This window comes from Balaenoptera physalus, assembly GCF_965194825.1.
Source record: "Balaenoptera physalus genome assembly, chromosome: 2".
NCBI lineage: Eukaryota > Metazoa > Chordata > Mammalia > Artiodactyla > Balaenopteridae > Balaenoptera > Balaenoptera physalus.
The window spans coordinates 105,832,338-105,859,867 of NC_138883.1; the positions used below are offsets into that span (position 1 = coordinate 105,832,338).

General features: G+C 41.1%; 1 protein-coding gene across 1 annotated transcript in view; it reads right to left on the reverse strand.

The window, feature by feature from the left end:
- The window catches only part of RORA (RAR related orphan receptor A), a 725,308-nt gene that overhangs the window by 185,289 nt on the left and 512,489 nt on the right, over nt 1-27,530 (reverse strand). The window contains exon 2 of the mRNA XM_082446740.1: nt 1,043-1,072. Within this exon, the coding sequence (XP_082302866.1) occupies nt 1,043-1,072 (30 nt within the window). The remainder of the gene's footprint in view (nt 1-1,042; nt 1,073-27,530) is intronic.

The following is a 27,530-nucleotide window of genomic DNA, read 5'->3' on the forward strand; positions in this document are numbered from 1 at the left end:
AGACAGACAGACAAACCCAAGAGCAGATTTCAAGAATCAACCTAGGCACAAGATAAACTACTTTGATGGTACACAGAATTTTTTTTTCCCTCCAAATGGTTCACATGAAATCAAAAATTTTCAAAGCATAAATAGGAAAAATTGGGGGACACGTCTTTGTCGGCCCTAAATTGTGCCGTAAATATCTCCATTGCTTGCCTTAGAAGGATGCCCAAACACATCTCGTAGGTAGCACATATCTGTGGTCTAAAACAGTTATCAAATTCTAATGACACTCTTAAGTGAAAGTCTAAATAATATGCTGGTCAAGTACAGTGAAAGTTGACTGCCTGCCATCAATGACGTATTGGTTTCATCCTGAGGATCAAGGCACAGTCAAACATCATTGCTCAGAATGCAGATCACAACACTTTACATTGACGTGAGTTTGTAAACTTATGGTGGAGTTCGAATGAAGGCAATTGATGAAAGCAGTTGAACCTGAGAGGTGGGAATGAATACAGAGGATAAATCCAGCGCACATTTTCACATCAAACTACCCATGCCATTTACCAGGGCCCCCAAAGGCCACACGAGCGGCAGCGCCTAGATTCCCGGTCAGTATCTCTGCTCCACAGACACAAGTACAAAACGGCCTAAATCGTGAACTAGTGGTGAGGAAAAGGAGACCAAAGCTTAAAAGAAATCAAGGTGATGTTTCCTAGAAACATACCAACTCGTCTAAGAAGGATCCAGAGTAAGGGTGATCAGTAAGTAATTAAACGATCCTCCTGGCTAGATTTTATGGTTTTTCTAAAGATGAGTGGCTTGAATCGCTAGAATTTATCACACTATGTCTAGACTCTCTTTAACACACACTCAGTACAAACAGGTGGAGATGTACCACTTCCGACCACTACAGGTAGAGAAGTATGACCTCTGTTGACCATGGATCACAGCTGAAACATTAGTTTATACTTGAAAGGCCACAGCAGCCAGACATATGCGAATTCCAACTCTTCAGAAAACTTTGGACAAAAAAAAAAAAAAATGCATTACTTACATGTATGTGTCTTCTTTGTTACTGAGATACCTAGAAGAGAAGAAACAGTGACAAAGGTAAGAAAGGAGCCTGTGTGTACTTCTTAGAATGTACACCATCCCCAGTGTACTCAGAAACGCATTTTGTTCAGATGGGGATGGAGAGGCAAGATGCATTCTCACCTCACATACAGCGTCACTGGATCTACCCCAGTGTAACGAAACCATTAACGATGGGGCCAGCAAGCATTGCCTACTGGCTTAAGAGGTTCTGTGGTAAAAAGTAGCAGCACGGACAGTAATTAAACAGAGTGAGAGAAGACTTATTTTTGATTTTAAATAGGGGAGACGATCATGTTTATAGGCAGAGTGGGGAAGATTTAAGGCACAAGAGAGTGAAGCCAACTTACTCAGACAAGAGTGAACTGAGCCGCAGAGCAATTAATTTGCTCTGGCCATTGATTTTGTGTTTACTTTTTAATGAAAATGACTCTGTGCTCACGTGAAGCATCACTTTTAATGGTGAGGGAAAATACATCCACAAACTGTACCTCTCTGTCTATACTTGTTAAAGTCAGAAGGGGAATGATGGCTACTTCTCGGCAAATGGCAGCACAATGAACACAAACTATGTGGAAACATAAGGGGTTCGTGAGTCAGCACCCTTGATACTTCTAAGATGCTTTATAGAGAGTGGGTGAAGAATGGAACTGGGAAAGATTCTGCACATAAGACCGCAGAAAGATAACGTGAATGCACACTTCAATGCAAACGGTGCTATCGCCACTTCAGAAGTGCTCCATTTTGAATTCTGTATGCTTCATTCTTCTTGGGGGATATTCTTGAGACCAAATAGGCTCAAAGTCATAAAGCTCTTGAAAACATTTAGCTTGTGACTAAGAAGTGTGGTAAACCTTGCATGTCTTTAATTCTTTCAAGTTATTAAGAGAACTATTGAACCCTCCTCTGGAAAGTAACACTGTTGAAAAATTTGGCACTCAGATCAGACCTATTACTTAGCTATGGAATGTATTGGACAGGGAAGAAATCCGTTATGAAAATCCATGGTATAGCACAGGGAGAACAGCTCGGTGCTTTGTGACCACCTAGAAGGGTGGGATAGGGAGGGTGGGAGGGAGGGAGACGCAAGAGGGAAGAGATATGGGGACATATGTATATCTGATTCACTTTGTTATAAAGCAGAAACTAACACACCATCGTAAAGCAATTATACTCCAATAAAGATGTTAAAAAAAAATCCATGGTAGACATCAAAAAAAAAAGGCTAGTGCCAAAATTGTGCAACAAGACCAAAATCACACACTTGTTCCCCCACAAATTTCCACAGGACTTATTTAGGGAAGCTGAAATTACATAGCCCAACTCAAATTCTTTCCCCCCCCCCTTTCTAAGGAGAAAAGCACGACTATTGTTTTTCATCATGTTTGACTTGGCTTGGCACAGTGAAGTTAGAAGCTTCTGCAAAGTCTTGAAGGCTCTCTCACATGGGAACTAACCAAAGGGTTTGAGGAGTTTTTGAAATAAGCTTTTTCATGAGAAGGGAACTGCCCCCAACAGCAGCAGTGAATCAAGTTGAAAATCTGAATACCACTTGCAACTCCAGCTCATGACACCAGCACCAATAAATGGATACTTTAGTGTTCTTTCAGCATTATGGAAGCTATATGTGTACTTTCCTTAGGAAATGATGCTTTCGGTAAAATCACTTTGAAGAGAAAGTGCTTATGCTGTCACTCCTGATTATTCAGAACCTTCACACAATTGGTTTAACACAGCCCCAAACAGACCTATCTATATTCGCTGAGTGTGGAACTATTTTCTCCTGACAACCAAAGGCCTGATGAAAATACCACTGCTTTGACTTTTCTACTTAAATTTATTATACAGTGTGATGCAGTGTTCTCATCAAATATTTTCATGACGATTATAATGATAATAGATTTTGAAAATCTTTCCAGGAAAGCTGCCTGGTCCTTGAGATCACAGCAGCACGGAGCTAAAACTTCTCATATCTGTCTCCAGGAGACAGCATGACTTCTGTAACAGCACAAACTCGGCCCCTCAGTTTCGTTTAACTGCCAATTAGCGATGAGTATAAGTAATTGGGAGAGATACCTACACAAGAGTTGCCAGATTTAGCAGAAACAATACAGGATCCCCAGTTACACTTAAATTTCAGACACTAGCAATTTGTTGTTTATCTGAAATTCAAATGTAACTGAGCATCCTGTATTTTATCTGGCAACCCCAACCTATAGAAATAAAATGTAAATTATATCTATCACATGCAAGGAAAAACATACCAATAAATTAATAGATACACTTTTATGGAGAAAGGCTTAAAAAACACATCCCTCTCACAAAAGCAATATTTTTAAAAGTGCATTACAACTCCTAATTATGGAGACATAACTGTGCATAATATTTTTTTTTCAATTTTTTTACTTAATAGCCATTATGAAGACAAAATTCTATTTCTCTAGGAAAAGCAAATGAACTGAAACAATGTGAACACACAAAAGACAAATTTAATGAAACAATCAGAAAATTTATTGGAATTCCCTTCCTTCTCCTCTCCTGAAAAATAACTGTGCTCACACTAATGTCTTGTGTCTCTCCTTTCTCTATAGAAGCTCCAGTACTTCATATTAACTGACTCCACAGAAGTGAAAAAAAAAAAAAAGCAGAAAAAAAAAAAAAGAAAATGTCCTTTTCATTTCACAGATGGGTCAACTAAAGACAATTTAATCATCACAATAAAAATTTCCTGTAGAAAGTTAATATCTGATGGGAAGTGAGTCCATGGTATGTATTTAAAGCTACCTAAGGAGGTAAAAGAACTGTACTCAAAAACTGTAAGGCGCTGATGAAAGAAATTAACGATGACACAAAGAGAAAGATACATGGTGTTCTTGGATTGCAAGAATTAATATTGTTAAAATGATCATACTACCCAAGGCAATCTACAGATTCAATGCATTCCCTATCAATATACCAATGGCATTTTTCACAGAATTAGAACAAATAATTTTAAAATTTATGTGGAAACACAAAAGACCCCAAATAACCAAAACAATCTTGGGAAAGAACAATGGAACTGGAGGAACTACGCACCCTGACTTCAGAATATACTACAAAGCTACAGTAATCAAAACATTATGGTACTGACACATAAACTGATACATAGATCAATGGAACAGAAGAGAGAGCCCAGAAATAAACCCATGCACTTATGGTCAATTCTTCTATGACAAAGGAGGCAAGAATATACAGTGGAGAAAAAATAGCCTCTTTAGTAAGTAATGCTGGGAAAACTGGATAGCTACATGTAAAAGAATGAAATTAGAACATTCTCTAACACCATATACTAAAGTAAACTCAAAATGGATTAAAGGCCTAAATGTAAGACTGGAGACCATAAAACTTCTAGAGGAAAACATAAGCAGGACACTCTTTGACATAAATTGTAGCAATATTTATTTTGGCTCTGTCTCCTAAAGCAAAGGAAATAAAAGCAAAAATAAACAAATGGGACCTAATTAAACTTAAAAGCTTTTGCACAGCAAAGGAAACCTTCAACAAAATGAAAAGACAACCTACTGAATGGTAAAAAACATTTGCAAATGGTATGACTGATAAGGGGTTAATACCCAATATAAATAAACAGCTCATACAACTCAACATCAAAAAAGCAAACAACTCAATTAAAAAATGGGCAGAAGACCTGTATAGGCATTTCTCCAAAGAGGACATGCAAATGGCCAATAGGCACATGAAAAGATACTCAACACCACTAATCATCGGGAAATGCACATCAAAACCACAATGAGGGCTTCCCTGGTGGCACAGTGGTTGAAAATCTGCCTGCTAATGCAGGGGACACGGGTTCGAGCCCTGGTCTGGGAAGATCCCACATGCCGCGGAGCAACTGGGCCCGTGAGCCACAGCTGCTGAGCCTGTGCATCTGGAGCCTGTGCCCCGCAACGGGAGGGGCCGTGATAGTGAAAGGCCCGCGCACTGCGATGAAGAGTGGCCTCCGCTTGCCGCAACTAGAGAAAGCCCTCGCACAGAAACGAAGACCCAACACAGCCATAAATAAATAAATAAATAAATAAATAAAGTAGCTATTAATTAAAAAAAAACAACAAAAAACCACAATGAGATATCACCTCACACTGGTCAGAATGGCTATCATCAAAAAGAACACAAATAACAATTGTCGGTGAGGATACAGAGAAAAGGGAGCTCTTGAACACTGTTGGTGGGAACGTAGATTGGTGCAGCACCTGGGGAAAACAGTATGGAGGTTTCTCAAAAAACTAAAAGCAGAACTACCAAATGACCCAGAAATTCCACTCCTGGGAATATATCTGAATAAAAAACAAAAACACTAATTCAAAAAGATACATGTATCCCAATGTTCATAGCAGCATTACTTACAATTGCCAAGATAAGGAAGAAACCTAAGTTTCCATCAACAGATGAATGGATAAAGATGTGGTACACACACACACACATATACATATATAATGGAATATTACTCAGCCATAAAAAAGAATGAAATTTTGCAGTTTGCAGCAACCTGGATGGACTTGGAGGGTATTATGCTCAGTGGAATAAGTCAGACAAAGAAAAGGCAAATACTGTATGATATCTCTTATATGTGGAATCTAAAAAATACAACAAAACTAGTGAATATAACAAAAAAGAAACAGAATCACAGATATAGAGAACAAACTAGTGGCTACCAGTGGAGGGGAGGGGCGAGATGGGGGAGGGGATTAAGAGGTACAAACTATTATGTGTAAATAAGCTACAAGGATACATTATACAACACGGGGAATATAGTCAATATTTTATAATAATTACAAATGGAGTATAATTTAAAAATTGTCAATCACTATATTATACACCTGTAACTTACATAATATTATACACCAACTATACTTCAATAAAAACCAGAAAAACCCTGGTATAGATAGTGCATCTAATAAGAGTAAATATTAAAAAATAAAAAAGAAAAAGATTTACTCCCCAAAGCATATCACTCAGCAGTCAGCTCTATAACTAATTTAAACCTACAGGGTCCTGTCCCCCAGCCTTAGCTAAGCCAGGAATCCCCACCAGGGCTTGGGTGAAAGAACTACTTGAGAGGAGCCATTTCTTCATCTCCCTCCTCCTTAAATGGGGTGGCTGGGTCTTCCATTTCTCTTTCTTCTCATTTCCCCAGAGGTTGCACGATTCCTGTCTTTCTCGCCATAGAGCTCATCCTTTCTGAAATCACAGCAGTCTACGTTGCCCATCTTTGTCCTCAAGTGGAAGGGGTAAGACTTATCCAAACCTAATGCTACTAGCAGTGACCCTGAATCAACCATTCTGGGAGAGCTGGGTTTTCTAAAGATAAACTATGATGAGTGTTTAGGAGGCAAATAGCTCTAATTCTACCCAGAAGTGGAAAAGAATAAACTTTTTAAAGGCAGTTTTTAAGATAACTGGATTTGGAGTCAAGTTGACCTGAACTTACATTCTTAGCCCATCCACTTTCCTACGCAAGGATGAGAGACCTTGGGCAACTTACTTCACTTCTCTGGGCCTGAATTTCCAGGTCTCTACAATTGTATATAATCATAATAATACTCAAAAGGCTGTTGTGAAAATCCATACAAAATAAGGATGTATAAAGACCTTTACAAAGTGGGAAGTGTGATATAAATGTTAATTATTAACTTTGACAAAAGGTGGGCAACCCACACAGTCTTACTTTAACAAAGGTGAATTAGAATGTTCTACTGAAAGCTATGCCATAGCTGCTCATGATTTCCTGGGTTTCACACTGACTCATAGCCCGGGACTCTGATTTTCAGACCAAGGGCTCTGACTTCAAAATTCATATCCAATGGAGGAGAGCGTAAGACAGAGAACCAAGTTTCTAAAAGTAAGCGTACTCTGTTCTAGACCCCAAACTCCCCTGGACTCTACTCTCTAAAATGAAGGGAAGATACTTGCTTATGGGCAGGTAAGTTAAGTGGGAAAAGGATTTGGATCACCACCGCCAAAGGGTGTCAAACCAAGTCCAGATGTGAAGGTTTTGATACACTTCCGAATGCCTGGGAAGTGACACCAAGATCCTTCCCCAGAGATTCACAAACAGACCACTGGGCAGAGGCATGCACGCCACAGAGATTGGGACTTTGTGGAGTTTTGGAAGAGTGATGGGTGGGACCAACTCTCTAAATGCAAAGCACTCACAAACCGTGAACCAAAAGTGACCTTGCTGGATGTTTTGGGAAAGTCACTTAACTTCTCTGGGCCTTAGTTTTCTCATCTGTAGAATGAGATAGCTGAACTACATGCTTTCTTGATTTCCCTTCTAGAGCCTTGATCAATGACTCCTTGCCGTGCTTTCAAGCTACCAAACCAAACTTCCTCTAAGCAACAGGCTGCCAGATCTACTTCTCAGTGTGAAAAAAATCTAATGTAGCTCACAATCAAGGGCAACTCCCTGAAACTTTTTTCTTTTTGCCTTTAAAAACCAAAGAAGAAAGAAGGCAGTATCCACAAAACGTTGTATAAGTAAAAGATACACTTCTTTTGGGTGATATTTTTAAATTATCTGGGCTAGAGAAAAATGGTACCTTTGATAAAGTTGTGGGACTCCTTATAATCTTACCCAGCCCATCATATATATGGAGAGAGAGAGAAACATTCCCAGGTAATGCTTTAGAGTAATTTCTAACTTAACGCTATGATAACAATTTTAAATTGACAAGTAATATCCTTAAAACGAAGAGGAAAAAAATCTCCACAACGACTCTCCCCGAACTAGGACCTCTAATACAGCAAGATTCCCTGACTCTATTTAGCCGACTATGCTTCAAAGTAAAGCAAAGGAAAAGTCACGAAAATACCACAAATTTATCACTGTCAGGGTATCAGTAGTTTCAGAGTTACAGTTATGGCAGAGCAGAGCACTTGAGGGATAGAATCTGATTTTTCCAATCAGTGCCAAATCTTGGACCAATTAACTTCCTTGGTGGACTTCTTACTGTCTCTTGGTTTCTAGGTAATTTTCTGGGTACCAAGTTTATTTTAACTTTTTTTTTTTTTTGGTAAGAAATGGCATCTTTTCTCCTCCCCAGACATACCAATTACCACAATGGCATTTCCAGAGGCCCTGCATTTTGGACAAGTCCCTAGCTACAAAGATGCCCTTTTGCCACCTTGCTAATATTCAGCCTGTGTGCCTTCTCTTGTCCTCTCTCACAATGAGATAACAATTGTTGAGACAGAGATATATGCAACGTATGTAAGTTCTGTGTTAGAATAAAAAACAGAAAGAAAAAGAAACACAACAAAAAAATACCTGAAATAACAGATACACACTACCGTATATAAGAGAGATAAACAACAAGAACCTACTGTATAGCACAGGGAACTATATTCAATATCTTGTAATAACCTATAAGGGAAAAGAATCTGAAAAATAACATATATATATATATCTGAATCACTTTGCTATACAACTGAAACTAACACAACATTGTAAATCAACTATACTTCAATTAAAAAATACCTAAAATAAGATGCTGTGCAGTTTTTCTTTTCTTCTTTTTGTTTTTAAATAGATCAGTGTTTCTCTATCTCAAGTGAGTGTGTGTGGCAGGGAGAAGGAGAGGTGCTGAACGATAATTAACAAAATCTGTTCTGTAATGGGCCCGCTTGTTACATGCATGTACACAAGCCCCAGAACACTAACTCTTCATTTCATTTCTAGAAGAGGAGGGCTCCAAATACGAAGGCCTTTGCAAGATTTATTCTCCCTCCTCACAAGACGCCTGCATTAAATAAGACACCCATTATTCAAGCCGTGATCTTGGGAGAATGGCTTAACCACTCTTGAACCTCTGTTTTCTTATCCATAAAACGGGGATAAGATTCTCAGTGCTAGGTTTATAGTAAGACTTAAATAAGGCAATTCACGTGGGACACATAGCAGAGTGTCTCCTTCCTTTTAAAGATGTTTCTAATTGCAGATACTTTGCACTGGATAAACAGAGAGCTACCCCTTGGGTGAAGACAGGCAATACGCATTAATTAGAGCCCTGCTGTTAAACAGGTGGATAATCTGGTAAATAAACGTTTGAGAGCAAGGGCAGAACTTTCAAACTAAAATCTGGAAGATTAGACCTCCCTCCTGCCATAAAACCAACACACACAGTGACAAGGTTGGGATCGTCTGGGTCCACCTGCTCTCTCCCGTCCTTCTCTTTCACTGCCTCATTGTAAGGAGCTGGTAGTTAAAAGAGCAATTTATATGCAGCGTAAGAACATGAGATAAGAAACAAGGCCCAGCATGTAGGATTGTTTTCTTTTTTTTTTTTTTTTTGAATGGCTAACAATTGCTTCATAAAGAAAACCTATCACTTTGTGCTGGCCTCTGTCCCCACTCCCCCAGTCCTGACTTGTCCCATGAGCTTGCTCTATTCCACACTGTCAAGGAGAGAATCAGTGCAGGATTCAGATCAGGAACACAGCCCGAATAGGGCCTCGCCAAACAAAATGATGTTACAAAACAATGTCCTTGTCTAGGACAAAAGAGCTATTAATGATAATCAGTACATATTATTGAAAGTGCTCCAAGTAATCTCTGGACTTTGTTTTAAAAATTCTTAATGGACACTAATGCTTAGGGTTCACTCAAAAGAGAAATAAATTATGTGCCAGGGTTGCAGGGACCAAGGACAACACTTGGAAGGCATCAAAACATTAGCAACATTACGACAATCAAACATTTTTAAATTGCATTAAAAAGCCTTTAAAAGTCATTTAGAAATACTAATTATGAAGATAAATAATACTTTAACGTGAGGTTTCTTTTATGTTAGATTTGAGCCTAGGTTGAGCTGTTTCGATAACACTTCAGCTCCTTTACCAATCGAGGTACTTCTTACAACACACACACAAAAATTAATTTTAGCTTGAAAAATGGTTATGGGAATGAATAAGAGAAATTGTTTCTGGTTTGTGAATTTTAAAAAAATGTTTATGATTGCACTCCATCTCTAGGTCATATTTCCTGACATATGTGCCCAGAAATATCTTTTAGTTTTGGGCAGGCAGGACAGAGCTATACACTCTTTCAAGTCCTCCCTTTATCTTTGACAAAACAGTTCCAAGCACAAAACATCATTCCTGGTCCCCCAGCAAAGGCAACATCAAGAGACCATCAGTCTATCCTAGAAAGAAATTTTGAGGCTAAACTTATTTGGGAAACATCCACTTTCTCTCTTAGAGATGACTATTCACTGCATTACGAAAAGTCCATACCTAAGGAGGGTAATTTCTCCTCTTATGACTTGCCGGTGCCAAATGTATGATTAGCACTAATGGACATTAAGAATAGTAAGAATCTTTGTTCTTTCACATTGATTTCCTTTTATCAAGTCTCTATCCTGAAAATAGAGTTACCCATTAGATATTACTTGGTTAACTTAAATTTGATCTTGGAGAGCTCTGGGCAGAGATGTGAACTGACAATTATTAACACTTCCAGCTTAGCCTTCTGGAATTGAGTAGTCTTATCTTTTAAGTGAATGATCCAACTCAGGTAAAGATCAACATATTTTACCGTGCTTTTCCAGGAAACGCTTTACTTATATGCCTCTGAAATCTGTTGAAATTGTCTATCTTTGCTACTAATAGGGCAGGGACTGACTTGAATGATCTGTAGGTGACTTGCTTGGATGTTGTCAAACACGTGGCTTTAGCTTCAAAGCCCCAAATCAAAGCTACCAGAACTGGTTGGACAAGGATGACCCAAAGATTATGGAGTTGGGGCCCCAAAGCAAGTCAGGCTTCTCATATATTATGTCCTTGTATATGGATACTCCTCATATATTATGTCCTTGTATACTCAACATAATCATACCTCATGGACCATGGATCCTGGTCAGCATACCAGGTCAAGGCAAGTAATGACTGAAGAAATCTCACCTGGTCTGCAGCCATCCCAAACCAAAGTCTGCTACTGATGTCAGAAGCATGGATAAAGCAAGAGTATACTAGTTATGGCAAAGGAGGAAACAATTCCAAGGGTTCACTCATGTGCTGAATCACCTAGAAAGGAGAGGGAATCTGTTGAAGTGGAAACAAGGGGAATTTGGCTCTAAATTTGGAGGAAATGAGCTCTACTCTCAGAACTAGGATGAACTAAAAGTCCCAGAATCCAATGGGGTATCAAATAAGTATTTAGACGTGGAGAGATGGCTTCAGTTTTTCCTGAATGTACAGGATACCAGGGGTCTGTAAAGGTTTCTAAAAATGTCAACATTATTATCATCTTGAAGAAGAAAGATGAAAAGTCCAATTAAATCAACTGTCTATAGCCTTTCTACTCTCCTCTGATGACAATTTTTGGCAATTTGTCTGGATTGACCACTGCTGGGTGACAATTCTAGAAAAGAAGGTAGTTGCCAGGGCATTTGCTTTGCATTCACAGAATTTATCTAGTGTGATAATGATTAGATGCAGAAACTCTTCTCCCATATGAGATTTAGAGTCAGGAAAACTGGATCCCAGGTATAGCTCTGTCACTTGCCAGCTGTGTGAGTTTGGCCAGAATACTTCATCTCTCTGAGCCTCAGTTTCCTCATCTCTGAAACAAGGGAAAATTTTTTTCTCCTTTCATCTGGCAGTGCAAACACTGGAAATGTAGACTTAGGAAGTAGTTATGGATGAACACCAGGCTTTCATCACAACATTGTTTCTATAAGCAACACATGAGGGGGGAAACCACTCACATGTCAACAGTAGAGGAAGAGTTAAGTAAACGATGTATGTTGACATAATGGAATACTCTACCATTATTAAAATAATGAAAACTTAATCGCAGGCTTCCCTGGTGGTGCAGTGGCTAAGAATCTGCCTGCCAATGCAGGGACACAGGTTCAAGCCCTGGTCCGGGAAGATCCCACATGCCGCGGAGCAACTAAGCCCGTGTGCCACAACTACTGAGCCTGCGATCCACAACTACTGAGCCCACGTGCCACAACTACTGAAGCCTGCACGCCTAGAGCCCATGCTCCGCAACAAGAGAAGCCACTGCAATGAGAAGCCCATGCACCGCAACGAAGAGTAGCCCTGGCTCACCACAACTAGAGAAAGCCCGCGTGCAGCAACAAAGACCCAACGCAGCCAAAAATAAATAAATAAATTAAATTAAATTAATTTTAAAAATTAAAAAAAAAATCGCAAAGAAAGATGTCTTAAGAAAAACAAAAGACTAAAAAATGTACACCAGATTAATGACATTGGTTATCTCTGAGTGGAGGAATTATGAATGATTAGTATTTTATCTTCTTTGTCTATGTTTTTTTAAATTTCTACAATAAAGCTGTACAGATAAGATTTTAATAATAAGAAAGAAAAGTCAATATTAAAATGAAATAATGAATGGAAATGTGACTTAATATTGGTTATTATCACAAACATCACCTCTCTGGGACCATTAGGAGACCCAGTTTCCTATGGCAACTACTAATTGCATTACACACTCCAGGGAACTCTATCTGAAGTCTTTAGTATATGTGTGATGGCATAGCTGGCAACTATAGGAGGGCCCCATGGTGATGGGCAATCTCATAATACAGTTGACTCTTGAACAACTCAGGGTTAAACCACATATAACTTATAGTTGGCCCTCTATAACCATGGTTCCTCCACATCCATGGGTTCAACCAACATTGGACCATGTAATATTGTAGTTTTTACTATTGAAAAATATCCGCCTGTAAGTGAACCTGTGCAGTTCAAACCCATGTTGTTCAAGGGTCAGTTGGACTTGGTAAAGTAGTAATCAAACCACCAATCAACATGCTGATGAAGGTCTGAAAAATAAGCCTTTTTGAGTTCAATGCATAATGTTCTAGAATGCAGTGAGAACCTGGACTCTGATGTTGGACAAGCCTTGACTCCTGGGCAAACAAGTGTCCTCTAGCTACCTAATAGAGGTTTTGTTTATCCTGATGACTAAGGGTATCTGATTGCGCTGTCAGCACATTCTAGCATTCAGGTCCCCCATGGGTTTGTGGAGACCTCTGCAGAGCATGTGTGGTCTCAGACACTGATCACAAATCCCTCAAGACAAGAGTGAGCCCTTTTGTCAGTATCCCCTGAGAAGTCGCTGGGACTCAGAGCCATGTAATGTGAAGAGCAGGATCTTTGGAGACAGGAGACCCAGGCTGCAAGCCCGGCTTCACCACCAACAGTGAAGTCATTTCACTTTAGGCAAGTTACTTAGCCTGAGCTGCAGTTTCAATTTCTGTGGGATGGAGGTAAGAATACCTTCTTTGTGGGGCTGTTACGATCACCAAATGGAACACACACCACAAAGCTGAAAGCTGTCAATGGTTCTTGAATTCCATTACCTAAGCAAGGTATCTTACACCAATGCGTTGGAATGTCCCCATGGAGAAGGGAATGAAAAAAGGCCTATGCGTCCTTAGACTGTGGCATTAAGGTGGCACTGAGCTTTGGAACAAACTATGGGTTCTTTTTGAGACTGATATATCTTGTCATAATTTGTTTGATTTCAGTTAGCACAGCCCTCCCTCCCTCCCTCTCTCTCTCTCTCTTCCTGCTTCTTTTAGTCTTAAGAAGATTGTAATGGCTTGAGTTACATCCCCCAAGAAGATATGTTCAACTCCTAAGCCCTGGTACCTGTGAATGTGACCTTATTTGGAAATTGGGTCTTTACAGATGCGGTCAAGATGAGGTCATATGGGATTAAGGTGGGCCTTCAATCCAGTGATTGCTGTCTTTACAAGAGAAAGGAGAGGGATATTTGGATACAGAGACACAGAAGATACACAGAGAAGGTCACATGAAGATGGAGGCAGAGACTGGAGGGATGTAGCTACAGGCCAAAGAATGGTAAGGACTGCCAACAACTATCAGAAGCTAGGAGAGAAACTTCTAGAAATTCTCCCCTAGAGACTTCAGAGGGAGCATGGCCCTGCTGATTTTGGACTTTTAGCATCCAGAACTGTGACAGAATACATTTCTGCTCTTTTAAGCCACCCAGTTTGTGGCAATTTGTTACAGCAGCCCCAGGAAATTAATACAAAGGTCCAGGAAACTTTAAGAGTTTAAGTTATCTTGACAATACTCTGGAATTTTTCAAAAACAGGATGTGGCAGTTTTCCTGCTACCCCTTGAAATCCATTCTCCCATCTTCCATGGCAGGCACATTTTATTTTATTTCATTTCATTTCATTTTTTAAAAAATTTGGCTGTGCCATGTGGCATGTGGGATCTTAGCTCCCCGACCAGGGATCGAACCCGCGCCCCCTGCATTGGAAGTGCAGAGTCTTAGCCACTGGACCGCCAGGGAAGTCCCAGCAGGCACATTTTAGATGGGCAGACAGAGGGGCCAGTTAGAGTCTGCATTTCCCAGAGTCCCTTGGGGCTGGGTACGGCCACAACACTAGGTTCTCCCCAAGCATTGTGATCCGAAGGAGGGTGTGTAACTTCCATGTCACTTAGAAGGAAATGAAGGAAACTGCTTGCCCAGATCTCCCCTCTCTCTCTTCCCGTAGACTGGAACTTGCATGAGACCGCCACCCAGCTCCAACCATGCGGGAAGGGCCATCTTCGGAGGTAGGACCGCGGAGCTCGTGAGCCGGGCTTCCCTGGCAGCCTCCACTGGCTCAAACCCCACAGGCGAGAGAAGCAAGTCCCTACCTCATAGAGGCCACTGTCTTGTCAGGTCTCTTTGCTACAGCAGCTTTTAGCCTTTACCCTAACAGATACAAATGATCAGGAAGTAACTCTCCTTTACAGTTTAGAACCACCAAATGTCAGATCTGGAAGAGTCTTAATAAATTGCACCTCTCCCTGGATAAGGACTCAGAAACTTTAGGGCCTGAGAGCAATTAAGGGATTGATTCCAAGTCAACCGGCCAGTGAGAAGCAGGGCAGAGAATGGCGCTCAGCTCTGCAGGCTCTGAGGCCTGGCTGTGTTCAAGTCTCCCCACAATCATACAAGACACCTCAACAGACCACCCACATCATTTAGAAGCATCACTTAAGCTAGACCGACTTTTTCAGCTGTCAATCAGATCCCGTCAGTCTCCTGCTCAAACTCCTTCCATGGCTCGTAAGGTCCTCCACGTGACCCAGCCCACCTGGGTCTCCACCTCGTGTTCTCCGCTCCCTACCTGGCCTAGCTCACTCTTCTACACTTGGATTTTCTCTAAAGCTCTGAGCTTGCTCTGGCCCTGAGTCCCTCCTGCTTATGACTCCCTCTGCCTGGTTCAAGTTTCCTCCAGATTTTCCAAGTCCTCCCTCACATCCACTCCTATCTCCACTCACAGGCCACTTCCTCTCAGGATGTTACCCGACCAGCTCATCCAGAATTGTGTTCCCTGCCCCATTCTCCACTTTGCTTTACTTTTCAGTTATTTCTCTTCTGACATTCTATTAAATAGTTGACGTGTGTCTTTCCAACAAGGTCAGCTCTTGCCGGCTGGAACTTCGTGTTCCTGATTTATCACTGAACTTTTTAGTGCTTTGAATGTACTTGGCACAAAGGAGAAGCTCGAGAAAATTTGTCCAGGGAACGAAGATGGCTCCCGGAAGCTATGCGTCTAGTTTACCGATTGTGACCCCAAAGCTTAGTCCTCCAGAAATGTACAGAGGGCCCAAGGGGAATGTAGATGGTGGGCCAAGTGCTAAATGAGACGGTTTAGGGGCACAGAAGGAAAGGTTTGCCCAGGTGAAGAGAAAGTGGAAGGCTCCATACAAAAAGTGAGAGGGGGGAGAATACCGACCCCAGTACCCACAGCAGAGGTCAGGCAATCAATAGCAAAATTAAAATGGCCCTTTTAAACACTTCTGATAAAATCAATTTGTTCATTACCGGAGGTGAACACAGGGCACATCGGCCTTATCTGTTAGCAAGATCTTTATGATCTTGTTAACGGATTCGGGACACAGAAGCTGTAAAGGTTATAACCCAACTTGTAAAGCTAATCTCATATTGGCTCTGGGATAATAAAGAACCTACAGAAAAATTCCCACTTAGCCATATGTTATAGCAAGAAGCAAGGGCTTGCGTGGCTTCTCATACATGGCAATTCAGAATAGTTTAACTCTCCCACTGCTGAGATGGAGAAAGCTATTTTGGAAGCAGTGACTTCAGTACTCAAGGTTCTTAGATAGAGGTTGGGTTTAGCAATCTCCCTTCTATTCAAAGTGACTTAAAAATAAAAGTCAGGATACCACCGCCACTGAATTATGCTGGGACCGAGAGGAAATAGCAGTTTGGCAAAAGTCTCTTTGCCAAATTTAGTTTTTTATTTTTATTTTTTAAAGATAGTTCTGTTTTATATTTGTATACCCCAGAGTTCAAATCCTTGTATTATTATTATTATTATTATTATTTGATATGTGAGTTTGGGGTCATTCTTCTTAAATTGAATAATGCAGCATCATTTCTTCATTGATGAAGAAATGGACCGCATGGTCCAGGGCATGTCTATGGGAGTAGTACTGAAAGGGAAAACCAGTTTATGCTACACAGCAGGTTTAGAAAACACAACAATCACAAAACCTTTCTGAGTGGCCTTGAAAAGGAAACAAGGGGAAATGTGAGTGCACCAGGCATCTAGTTGCTGTAATGAACATGAAATATGTAGGAGTGATGTGATACAATGTCTGAGATTTGCTTCAAAATGCTTCAGCAAAGAAAAAAGGGAATAGATAAGGCAAGTGTGGCAAAATCTTGTGTTGAATCTGAGCGTTGGGTATACCGGAGTTCATTACACTGTTGCCTCCGTTTACATATGTTTGAAGTTTCCATAATAAAAAAGTCCTTATTGGCTGGAAAACATTAAAAAGCGGCTCCGTCTCCCTCAGACAGAGTTTGGGGGTGACTCTGCCCGTGTGCGTGAATACGCAGCAGTCATACTTCCTCAGCAGCTAAAGAAAGTGTTAGTCACTAGAGCAGGTTTGCATACTTTGTAGAGCAGATACCCGTAGCATATTTACTTATTTATTTAGTCATTCATTTTATTTTTTATATGAAAAGGAATATGTCATCGCTTTTATTCCTCCCCTTTAATTCTCATTTCCAATGAGGTCTTAGTCTTTCCAATCATGACTTTCTCCACCGTGATACACTGCAGGAACATTGGTTGGTGAGGGAACACTGGAATGTGTTAAAGCCGTGTGAAGGAAGCACGCAGTAGAACATAAATCAGGAGAACCGACTTTGAATCCCACCGGCCCCTCACCAGCCCTCCACCATCTTTCTACTAGAGTTTTGATGGCTCTGCCTTCTTGGACAATCTTTTGCGTGATTCCCTTTGTTCTGAGCAGCCCACATTTTGTTGGCTGGATGGAGTCCCGGAAGTGGCATATAATAGCAGCCACCCTTAAAAGCTGGCCAGCTTCACCACACAGAAACCTAAACAGAATCAGAAGTCTCTTGGTTGATGATTCCAAACAAAAACCTGAGAAATCCTGGCTACCCTCTTAAATGGTTATTTTAAGGCAAATGGCTGTCTCCAACTTGCAGTTCAGTCCCTCTGCAGGTAATTTCTTTTTTAAAATTTATTTTGTTGAAGTACAGTTGATTTACACTGTTGTGTTAATTTCTGCTGTACAGCAAAGTGATTCATATATATGTATATATTTTTTAAAGATTTAATTTTATTTATTTTTGGCTGCGTTGGGTATTCGTTGCAGTGCGCGGGCTTCTCATTGGGTGGCTTCTCTTGTTGCGGAGCACGGGCTCTAGGTGCGCGGGCTTCAGTAGTTGTGGCACGTGAGCTCAGTAGTTGTGGTGCACAGGCTTAGCTGCTCTGCAGCATGTGGGATCTTCCCGGACCAGGGCTCGAACCCATGTCCCCTGCATTGGCAGGCGGATTCTTATCCACTGCACCACCAGGGAAGCCCGATTCATATATTTATATATATATTCTTTTTCATATTCTTTTTTGTTATAGTTTATTACAGGATACTGACTGTAGTTCTCTGTGCTATACAGTAGGACCTTGTTGTTTATCCATTCTATATATAATAGTTTGCATCTGCTAATCCCAAACTCCCAATCCATCCCTCCCCCACCTCCCCTCCTCGTTGGCAACAAGAAGTCTGTTCTCTCTGTCCCTCTGCAGGTAATCTCAATTCATCATCCAGAATAGCAATCTGATCCTCATTTAAACAAGATGGAGCAATCTCCATGAGGGTTTTATTTTTTGAGTCCTACACTTTAAAAAGCTCATTTGAAGATTATTCAAGGGCAACTTGCAGTTCACCATTGTAACAACGTATTCACTCTTGTACAGTGGACAGCATATTTTCACCCCATCTTCTGATTCCCTCACCTCCCTCTGTGATGTAAGTAGTGAGGATACTGTCATTTTACAGTGAGGAAACGGTGTCCGAAAAGTTGAGGGGCATGCTCAAGGTCAACTGGCCCCTGTGTGACAGAGTTGGGGCCAGAGCTCAGCCATGAGATGTTTTCAGTGGTCCTTGCAGTTACTTCCTCCTCTGGCTGAACCCTTTAAGGGCTCCTCCCATGCCCACACCAAAAACCAAAGGCACCCAGCAAACGGTACCAGAGACACACATCTGAATCCTGGCTCCAAGAGCTCCCTGTGTTCTCCCATCACCTCCCACCAGCACTAACTTTTTCACCAAAAGGCTCTCCTAGCTTTACGTTCTGGTTGTCCCTTCTCATTCTGTGCAGTTGGGATTTGATAACCCAGAGTTTAGATGGTTTACTGCTGCACAAGTGAGTGCCTCTTGTTCTGCTCGCTGTATCTGTGAACAACACAGGAGGAGACTTGCCCAAGCCTCTGGGACACTCCTTGCTGCCAGAGGGAGAGACTGGACTCCTGTGATATTATGTTATGCAAACGCATGGTGATCCACTCTGCCACTCACAGCCACGTGTCCCGCCCTCTGCCCTTTCACCCACGCAACATTAAAACAGCGCTCTCAAGGCCTTTATGAATTTGGAAATCAACCCCTATCCAGGGAGGTAGCTCTAGTTACTTCTATTTTCAGAACCGTCACTAATGTGGTCCCAGAACCAAAGGAAAGTGTGAAACTATTTGACTTTTTTCGGGTACCAATGTCCATCAAAGAATGTACGTGACAGGGATTTCTTCCTGCTTATATATTTTCCCATACAAACATCTTGATTTTTAAATTTGCATTCTAAAAGATTCTTATATATGATCTGAATATTCCAAATAATTCCTACAACTGCTGTATGATGAAGATAACTGATCTCGTTACTCTTTATTTACACAAATAAAGCCTATGCCTCAGTTTCCAAGGTAACAGAACAAATAAAACAAGCCATCTCCCTGTTGCCAATATGGGAATGTCAATATGATGTCACATGGCTTTGAACTTAGACATCAGGAACCTTTCAGCCAACTCAACGTCCTCCTGATTATTAATATTTTTCCCCCAACAGTCATATTTGGTGTCACTTACTGAAGGGTACTTTAAATATGGCTCTAAAAAATACACAGATGAAGCAAATTCAGGATTTTAGTTTCAGCACATGAAGGCAAAGTGACTAATCAGAGTGAATGTGACTCAGTCAGGAGCATCCATGGCAGAATGAATCAGCCTCGTACAGCAAGTCTGGCACCAAGTACTGCTTCCACGACCACACCATGTCTCAGATAAAGCACGAAGCTGCACGGAAATCTGACATCACTTCTAAGCTGACAGAAGTATTATTACTATTATATATTATGCTGAAACTCTGAGCCTCACTGTAAGTCATCATTTGATATAGTTTTAACAATGACAGTAAAATACCGCCACAAGTGGCACTGTCAACTTTTCTACGAGGGCTACCTTTTCCTCACGGTGACATTCAAAGTACAGAGTCTCCTTCATCTAAAGGAGCTGTCCTATCCGCTCGCTAATGGGAACAATTCATTTAACCTACACTGGAAGTACAGCCAAGGAATGGAGTAATATGTACAAGATCCAGGGGGAATCAGCCCTCCCAGCCGGCCCCTCCCGCCATTTGATTCATTGACAAGAGTTCCACTTTCTTTCCACTTAGGCTGACTTACAGAAAAAAAGGACATTGCAGAAAATTAAGTTAACTATTAGCCAAATCCCCTCATGCTGCTGGCTTGGATTATATAACAATTCCCTAATTCCAGAAGCTGGGGAACAGGAGGCCCATATTTCTCTGGTTTCTCATCATTTTAATGCCCCTTTCACTCTCCCCTCCCCTCCTCTCAGCCCACCATAAGGCCACATGTGTCTCTGACAGGCTACACAGCACGGATGCCTCATGTGTTTTAATTACGTGGGATGCTTGTGCTTTCATTGCAGTGCATCCTGGCTTCATAAAATCCTCACTTCCCAGGACCCTCACTCACCGCCTCTGACCCACTCACCAGATCACATTTGCAGAGCCAAAATTCTAGAAACAGCACCTGAAATCATTAACGTATTAAACCGCTGTTCCAAAATGACTAAACGCATTATTTCTGCTGCAGGAGAAAATGCTGAGGGGAAGCAAGAGCAAAGGTAAAAGACCTGATTTTCCTAAAATGGAGATGGCCTCGGAGGCATTTATATTCTCGAAGGACACAGTTGCGATTCTTCTGATCATTTTTCAATCAACTTAATGAGTGTGAGATGGTCCTCTCGCTAAACTGATATAATAGATAAACAATACCTTAGGGTGGGCAACTGAATCTGGGAAACTGTTTTCTGAGATTCTAAAGGGTTTTTCAGGGGAGCAAAAATGAGGGTCCGACGTCTGAAAGAGGCCTTATGTTCTGCCCTCGCTCTTGACTGGGTGACACAATAAAGAGGGCAAGAGATTTTTGTGCCACAACAAAGGAAACACAATTCCAGCTGGTATGGATTGCTTTTTGTAGGACTTTGAGTAATGTCCATATTACAAATTTTACCTCTACTCAGGACTTCCTTAAAAGGTAACTAAATGCCAAGCCAGTTGCAACAATAAATGTCTACAGAGCTACATAAACCCCAACAGACTGCTTTTTCAAAAACCAAAAGCCTAAGTTAGATGCTCTTTGTGCCACACAGCTGCCCAAATGAGGCCTCCCCTCACCCCAATCTCCCAAGTACAGTCAAAACCCCAAATCGGACCTTTCTAAGGATCTTTTACAAAGTGAATGTTAAAAGCAAACAAAGTATCATCAAACCAGCTGTCCTCATCCTCTCAATCTACAGAGTTGTCCGCATTTGCTCTTTCCTTCCAGAAAAACTGGTTGACTCACATCTAACTTTCTGTTCCCAAACACTAGAAACTTCAGAGCCACTCACGCATTGCGGAATTTCTGCCAGGTCTGGATCACACCAGGCCTGCTCTTGTGTTAATGAAATCAGGCCTGCTACTCAGTACAATCTGGGGTCTACTGCGACCCTGAAGAGACAGAAATTTCTCATTTTTACACGTTCCTGCAGTTTCATAAGTTATTTTTGTTATTGCAAAATCCAGTGCTTTATAATAAATTTATAGGGTGCCTAGGGGGACAGCCATTCATATTATATGGCATCTCATTCACGGTTCGTCCGGGATGGAAACGCAGAGTTATACCTCTCAGTCAGCTGACAGCTCTCACCTGTGAAGTTCCTGTCTGATAGGACAAATGAGACTCCTGTGGGATTCCACACACACGCAGAATATGAAAGCCGACAAAGTGAAAATGGTGCCACTCCACTCTTGAAGTAGGATCACCCAGGTAAGCTGGAAAAAAGCTCCCGTGTTTGTAGTCATGAAATGATTACGTATTTTATGGTACAAACTGGTAGAAAGTCCCCATCTTGAGTGATTTTTACATACTTGATGCTGAAATTGATGTGTCACCCCTTCCTCTTTCTTTCCAGAAGCATCAGCAGACACAGTTATGTACCGAGGAGGGGAGAATGCCATGGGAGCAATGGCCCAGGATGCAGGCAATAATTTAAAAACAATAAAAATCCCAGCTAAGAGCTGGTTTGCTTTTGATGATTACCATGGGCTGACAATTCTAAACAATGCCAGGGATAAAATATTCCTTCCCCAGGGCCAGCCACTCCCATCACCTGCCCCTGTTTGATATGGCACTGTGAAAGCCCTCCAATATCTTTCTTAAGATCCATCATCACTTAAAAAAAAAAAAGTAATACATATTTACTGCAGAATATCTGGACAAATTTTTTAAAGATTTAAGGAGAGAATTAAAATCCCATTAACTCTACCACTTATTAATAATCATAGCGCTTTCTGCCATTTCCTTTTGTTATTAAAAAGAATTCTACTATAAATATCCTTGTTACACAGATGTTTATTAACAGGTGATTTTTTAAAAAGTACATTCTTGATAGTTTAACTTTTAAAAAGAATTGAATATATATTAAGGCATTCTGTAGAAAGTGTTATGATTTATAATTCCTAGAGTACTGTATACAGAACATCATCATGAAAAATAAATCTTGATAGTTAGTTGGCTAAAAAGGTATCTTCTTTTAATTTACATTTCTTTGTTTACTTATGAGATTGCTTTGTTTAACTTTGTTGATTTTTGTATTTCCTCTTTTGCTAATTGCCTGTTCATAATCTCTGCTCATTTTTGTATTATGGTAGTATTTGTCTTTTACTTACCAATTTAAAACAATTCTGCAAAGTTAATCGTATGTTGCTTATTTTCTATCTAAATTTTGTTTGGGTTATTCTTTTTACATGTGCAAATTTAAGAAATTTTATTTTATTTAAGGGGATAGAATCAAATCTAGTAGGCTTTTATTTATAGTTTCTGCCTTTGTTTATATGCCTATAAAGACTTTGTCTATTCCAAAAATATATTTGCCTATATTTAAAAAAATTACTTTTATGATTGTATTCTTCATATTTAATTTTAAAATTCAAATGGAATTTATCTAGATATACTTTCCTTTTTTTCTTTCTTTAGCTTAGCTTGTAGATAAATTATTCCACTCCACTTCTTGAGATTTGAGTCTAAACAATACACCAACTATCTTATGTCTTTTTTTGTTCTCCTCCCAAGTGAGGTATGTCACTGTGCCTGTCACATCAGGAAAAAAAACAGAAATATCAAAAGGCTTAGCGCCAAATTCTAGCCCAAAAGCTTTATATATAGAATTTGAGTCAGTTCACCCCTCCTATAGAAAATGAGGCCAACATTAAGATTTGAAGCATTCATTTCTTAAATTTGTTTTCACCAAGTAAACTTGGGCATGTTTCCTGATTTCTGTGTAAAATGCAGATTATGGGGAGAAGCAGAGAACTGCAGCACCAATTTCTAACACTTTCTATAGCAGATCCCTGGCACCATACAAAGTTTCCCTTTTATCTTTAGTATATTTCGTATTGGCCTGCAATGAAAATTACTGGTGACGTTTTAATAGTTACCAAGAGTTTTCTAAATAGAGCTGATTCTATAACTTAGGCCCCATGTGCTCTTGACCCAAGTTTGTTTAGATCAGAATTTTATACTCCAGAAGCTAAGAGGGCCCCATTCACTGATTTCCCACAAAGCACACGATGTGACACTCCCGATGCAATTCCACTAGCTGATCTGCTTTTTGTCCAGGAGGAAAGCCAGGGAGGTCAAAGAGACAGGAAGGACCTTGCAGAGAGGCCTGTCCTGTCCAGATGTGGGAACTGTGCTCATTAGGAGAAATGAGGGGGGTGGGTAGGTGGGGAAAGCATACATTTTATGAAAAAACTAGAGCATGGGAAAAATAATGTGCACCCTGGTCATCGAATGGGATATGAACAACAATTTTCCAGTCTATTCAAAAGTGTCTAAAATGTAACAACTCTTCCTTATTACTCCTTTCGCCAGGACAATTGCCAGCAAAGAGGTCACGTAGAACACCATCTTCAGCAGCATGCTTTCCTTAAGGGAAAGTAAAGCCTGCAGTAAGAGAAGGGGAGCAGGGGTTTGACCTTGATCCTGTCTCACCACAGCCCCAACACCTGACATCTTTAGTTTTGCAGAAATTGGAGGAAGCAGAGACAATGTGATGATGCTTAAGGGAAATTTTTCATTCCACTCACAGGGAACACTTTCAACTCACTCCTTATGGATGTGGGAACCGGGTGTAAACTAGTCATCCTCTACTTCGTGTGTGTGTGTGTGTGTGTGTGTGTGTGTGTGTGTGAAAGGACAGCCCAGTAGATAAAGCAAGAAAAATCAGGAATCTTTCTGCTGATATATTTCACCAGCAATAAACGTTTTCCTAATATAATGCTGTATCCAAGGCATCGAGGAAGTTACTTAATGAAGAAAGGCTCCTGGTTTCTCAGCGTTTATAGCTCCCCAAGTATTCCATGTTCTTAAAGAACTCTGAGATTTCTGGTCTTCTGTTTCTTCTGCCAGGAATGCGATACCTTTTTTCTCTCCTGGGCTAATTCCCACAAAACCTCCAAGACTCAGTGCAAACTGCATTTTGCCATCAGCGTACCCTTCATCGGGCCTCTGCTCTGTTGTGCAGCTTGGTCACAGCTCACGCGCACCGGTTAAAGGATGGGCGGGACATATTTCCTTCACGAATCTATGAGCCCAGGTGCGGGCCTGCATCTGCATCCACCTCTAGGAAAGGGTGCCTTTTCTAAATTCCCCCGAAGTTGCCTTTTTTCTCTGTGCTTACCATTTTCGTAGCTGTTATGCCACATGATCTTTATTTACTTATCTGTCTAAACACGCCCCTATCCTCTATCACGCACCATCCTCCCTCTCAAAGTCAGAAAATACTACTCCTTCCTCTTAAGTACGGGGACGCTATCTTTTGTTTCTGAGTCCTAAGCTCCTGCCATTGTGCCTGGCACATGGTAGCTCCTTAGAAAATACCTCTGGGATATTTGCTGAATGAATCAAAGGTGAATGCCTTCTGTCAATTACACCGCAATTAAAGAAAAGGGAAAAAAGTGAATGCCTTGGGACTTCCCTGGTGGTGCAGTGGTTAAGAGTCCACCTGCCAATGAAGGGGGACACGGGTTTGAGCCCTGCTCCAGGAAGATCCCACATACCGCAGAGCCACTAAGCCCATGAGCCACAACTACTGAGCCTGAGCACCTACAGCCCCCGCTCCATAACAAAGAGAAGCCACCGCAATGAGAAGCCCGTGCACCGCAACGAAGAGTAGCCCCCGCTCGCCGCAATTACAGAAAGCCCGTGCGTAACAAAGACCCAACACAGCCAAAAATAAATAAGTAAAAAGTTTTTAAAAAAGGGAATGCCTTCAAGAAATGCACGGTTCTATATGAGTACCTTATCTTCCTGTAAGCACTGTAACACACAAAATAATGCTTCATATGTTAAGTTTCTGAAGAGGGGCTCGGACAAGAACCATCGAAGATCAGAGGGGTCAGTAGAAGTTAAAAAAATTTGCACAGAGGAAGTGAGCTGGTATCACTGCCTCACAGGGTCTCACAGAGAAACTTCTCATTGGAGATTCAGTTTCTCTAAAGTTAGGGTAAAGTGGGCAAAGTATTTTGAACTCACCAATGTACTGCTTCTTCTCTGCCCTTATAACTGTGAGAATTCATTCATTCGCACACTCAACGTTTATCTGTTATTTACTATGTGTGGAAGCCCCAGCAACGCCCAGACCCTGCTCTGCAGCACGTGCTACAGGAAGTGCCTGACCCTGACTGCCGAGGCTCTGATTTTTCCCAATCTTGTCCTATGTACCCATTTTTTTTTTTTTTTTTTTTTTTTTTTTTTTTTAAAGCACTGTATTTTTTTATTTATTTATTTTTGCTGTGTTGGGTCTTCGTTTCTGTGCGAGGGCTTTCTCTAGTTGTGGCAAGCGGGCGCCTCTCTTCATTGCGGTGCGCGGGCCTCTCACTATCGCGGCCTCTCTTGCTGTGGAGCACATGCTCCAGACGCGCAGGCTCAGTAATTGTGGCTCACGGGCCCAGTTGCTCCGCGGTATGTGGGATCCTCCCAGACCAGGGCTCGAACCCGTGTCCCCTGCATTGGCAGGCAGATTCTCAACCGCTGCGCCACCAGGGAAGCCCCTATGTACCCATTTTTGTACAAGAGAAAGATGGTGGCCTCCTCCACTGGTGTCACTAGTGTCCTCATCACTGACTTCCAAGGTCTGCTGGGAAGACTGTTGAGGTAGCATTTGGAAAGGGCTGTGGGTACCGCAGGGACTGATTAGTCAGCCTCCGATCCTCACAGACCCCAGGATACATAAGACAGAAGCATCTTCTCATAAAGGGCACACTTCTGTAATTTCCTCTGAGTTCCTTCCAAGGAACACTTATTTGACCAACTGACATGAAGGGCCCTCCCTGAAAGACTGTCTTCCCAGGCTGGTGGAAGATAAGGACAAGGACTTTGGGAGGGAGGTAATTTAGGGTCACAGCTGACAACGCAGGCAGACAACGGAGTCTGAGGCTGGGATTAACACTTACCAGCTGTAATACATTGGGCAAGTCACTTCTCAAAGCCTCAGTTTTCTCATCTGTAAAACGGGCATAATGGATTCAATGATCTTATGTATGCAGACTATTCAGCAATGACCACGTGAAATGAATTCCTTTAGGGGCCATCTGTATAATCTTAAGAAATTATGTCATTTATAAGATAGTGTTAATAATACCTAACTGGGAAGACTTTTATAAGGATTAACTAAAACAATTCATGTGCGAGTGGTTGCCACAAGGTAAACCCTAGAAAAATGTGAAATGTTAAGATGACTGCAATGAGATTTTTCTATCGTGTTAAGTTTAAAATTCTGAACTCAGTTTGGGAAGAAGCCTCACTTCCCATGGCAAACTTGTTTGGAATGGGCCTTTTCTCTCTTGCTGCTTTCATTCAAAATATCTGTGGCAGTGCTGCGGAATATTCCAATACATCCTCTTGACCTCTATCCATAAACAGCCTTTCTCACAATGAGATGTTCTGAGTTTAGGAGCCTTGCTATTTTCAACAAAGAATTAATTGCAAAGTAATTAAGTTTAGAGCAGGGGAATAGATGAACCCTGTCTATCATAAAGGAACAGTGTGTATGGTGACATAATGAAGCAAGGAGACGATGCTTTAGATTAACACACACGCACACACACACACAGACACACAATCTCTTTTCCAAAGCACATGAAGAAGTCTCCCATCACTTATATTGACAGGGTAAATCTAAGCTGCTTAAAGAAGCACTTAATTTTGTTCTCATTAAGTCCTAGGGTTAAGGGCTTTACCCTTAACATCCATGGAAGCAATGTTAGGTTTTCACCTTGGAAAGTTCTCTGAGGCCCTAAGTCCACTGACAAATATAGCACTAAGATGTGTTACAGAAACATGCATCGGAAAGCCAGTTGCATTGCTGGCCACATTCCCACTTGGCTCCACTTTCCTCAAAGAACACAGAACATGCAGAGAACACCGGAGGGGCACAAGTGTTCACCCCTGTCTTGAAGCACGGATATTTGTAATTAATCAACATTGGATATGGAG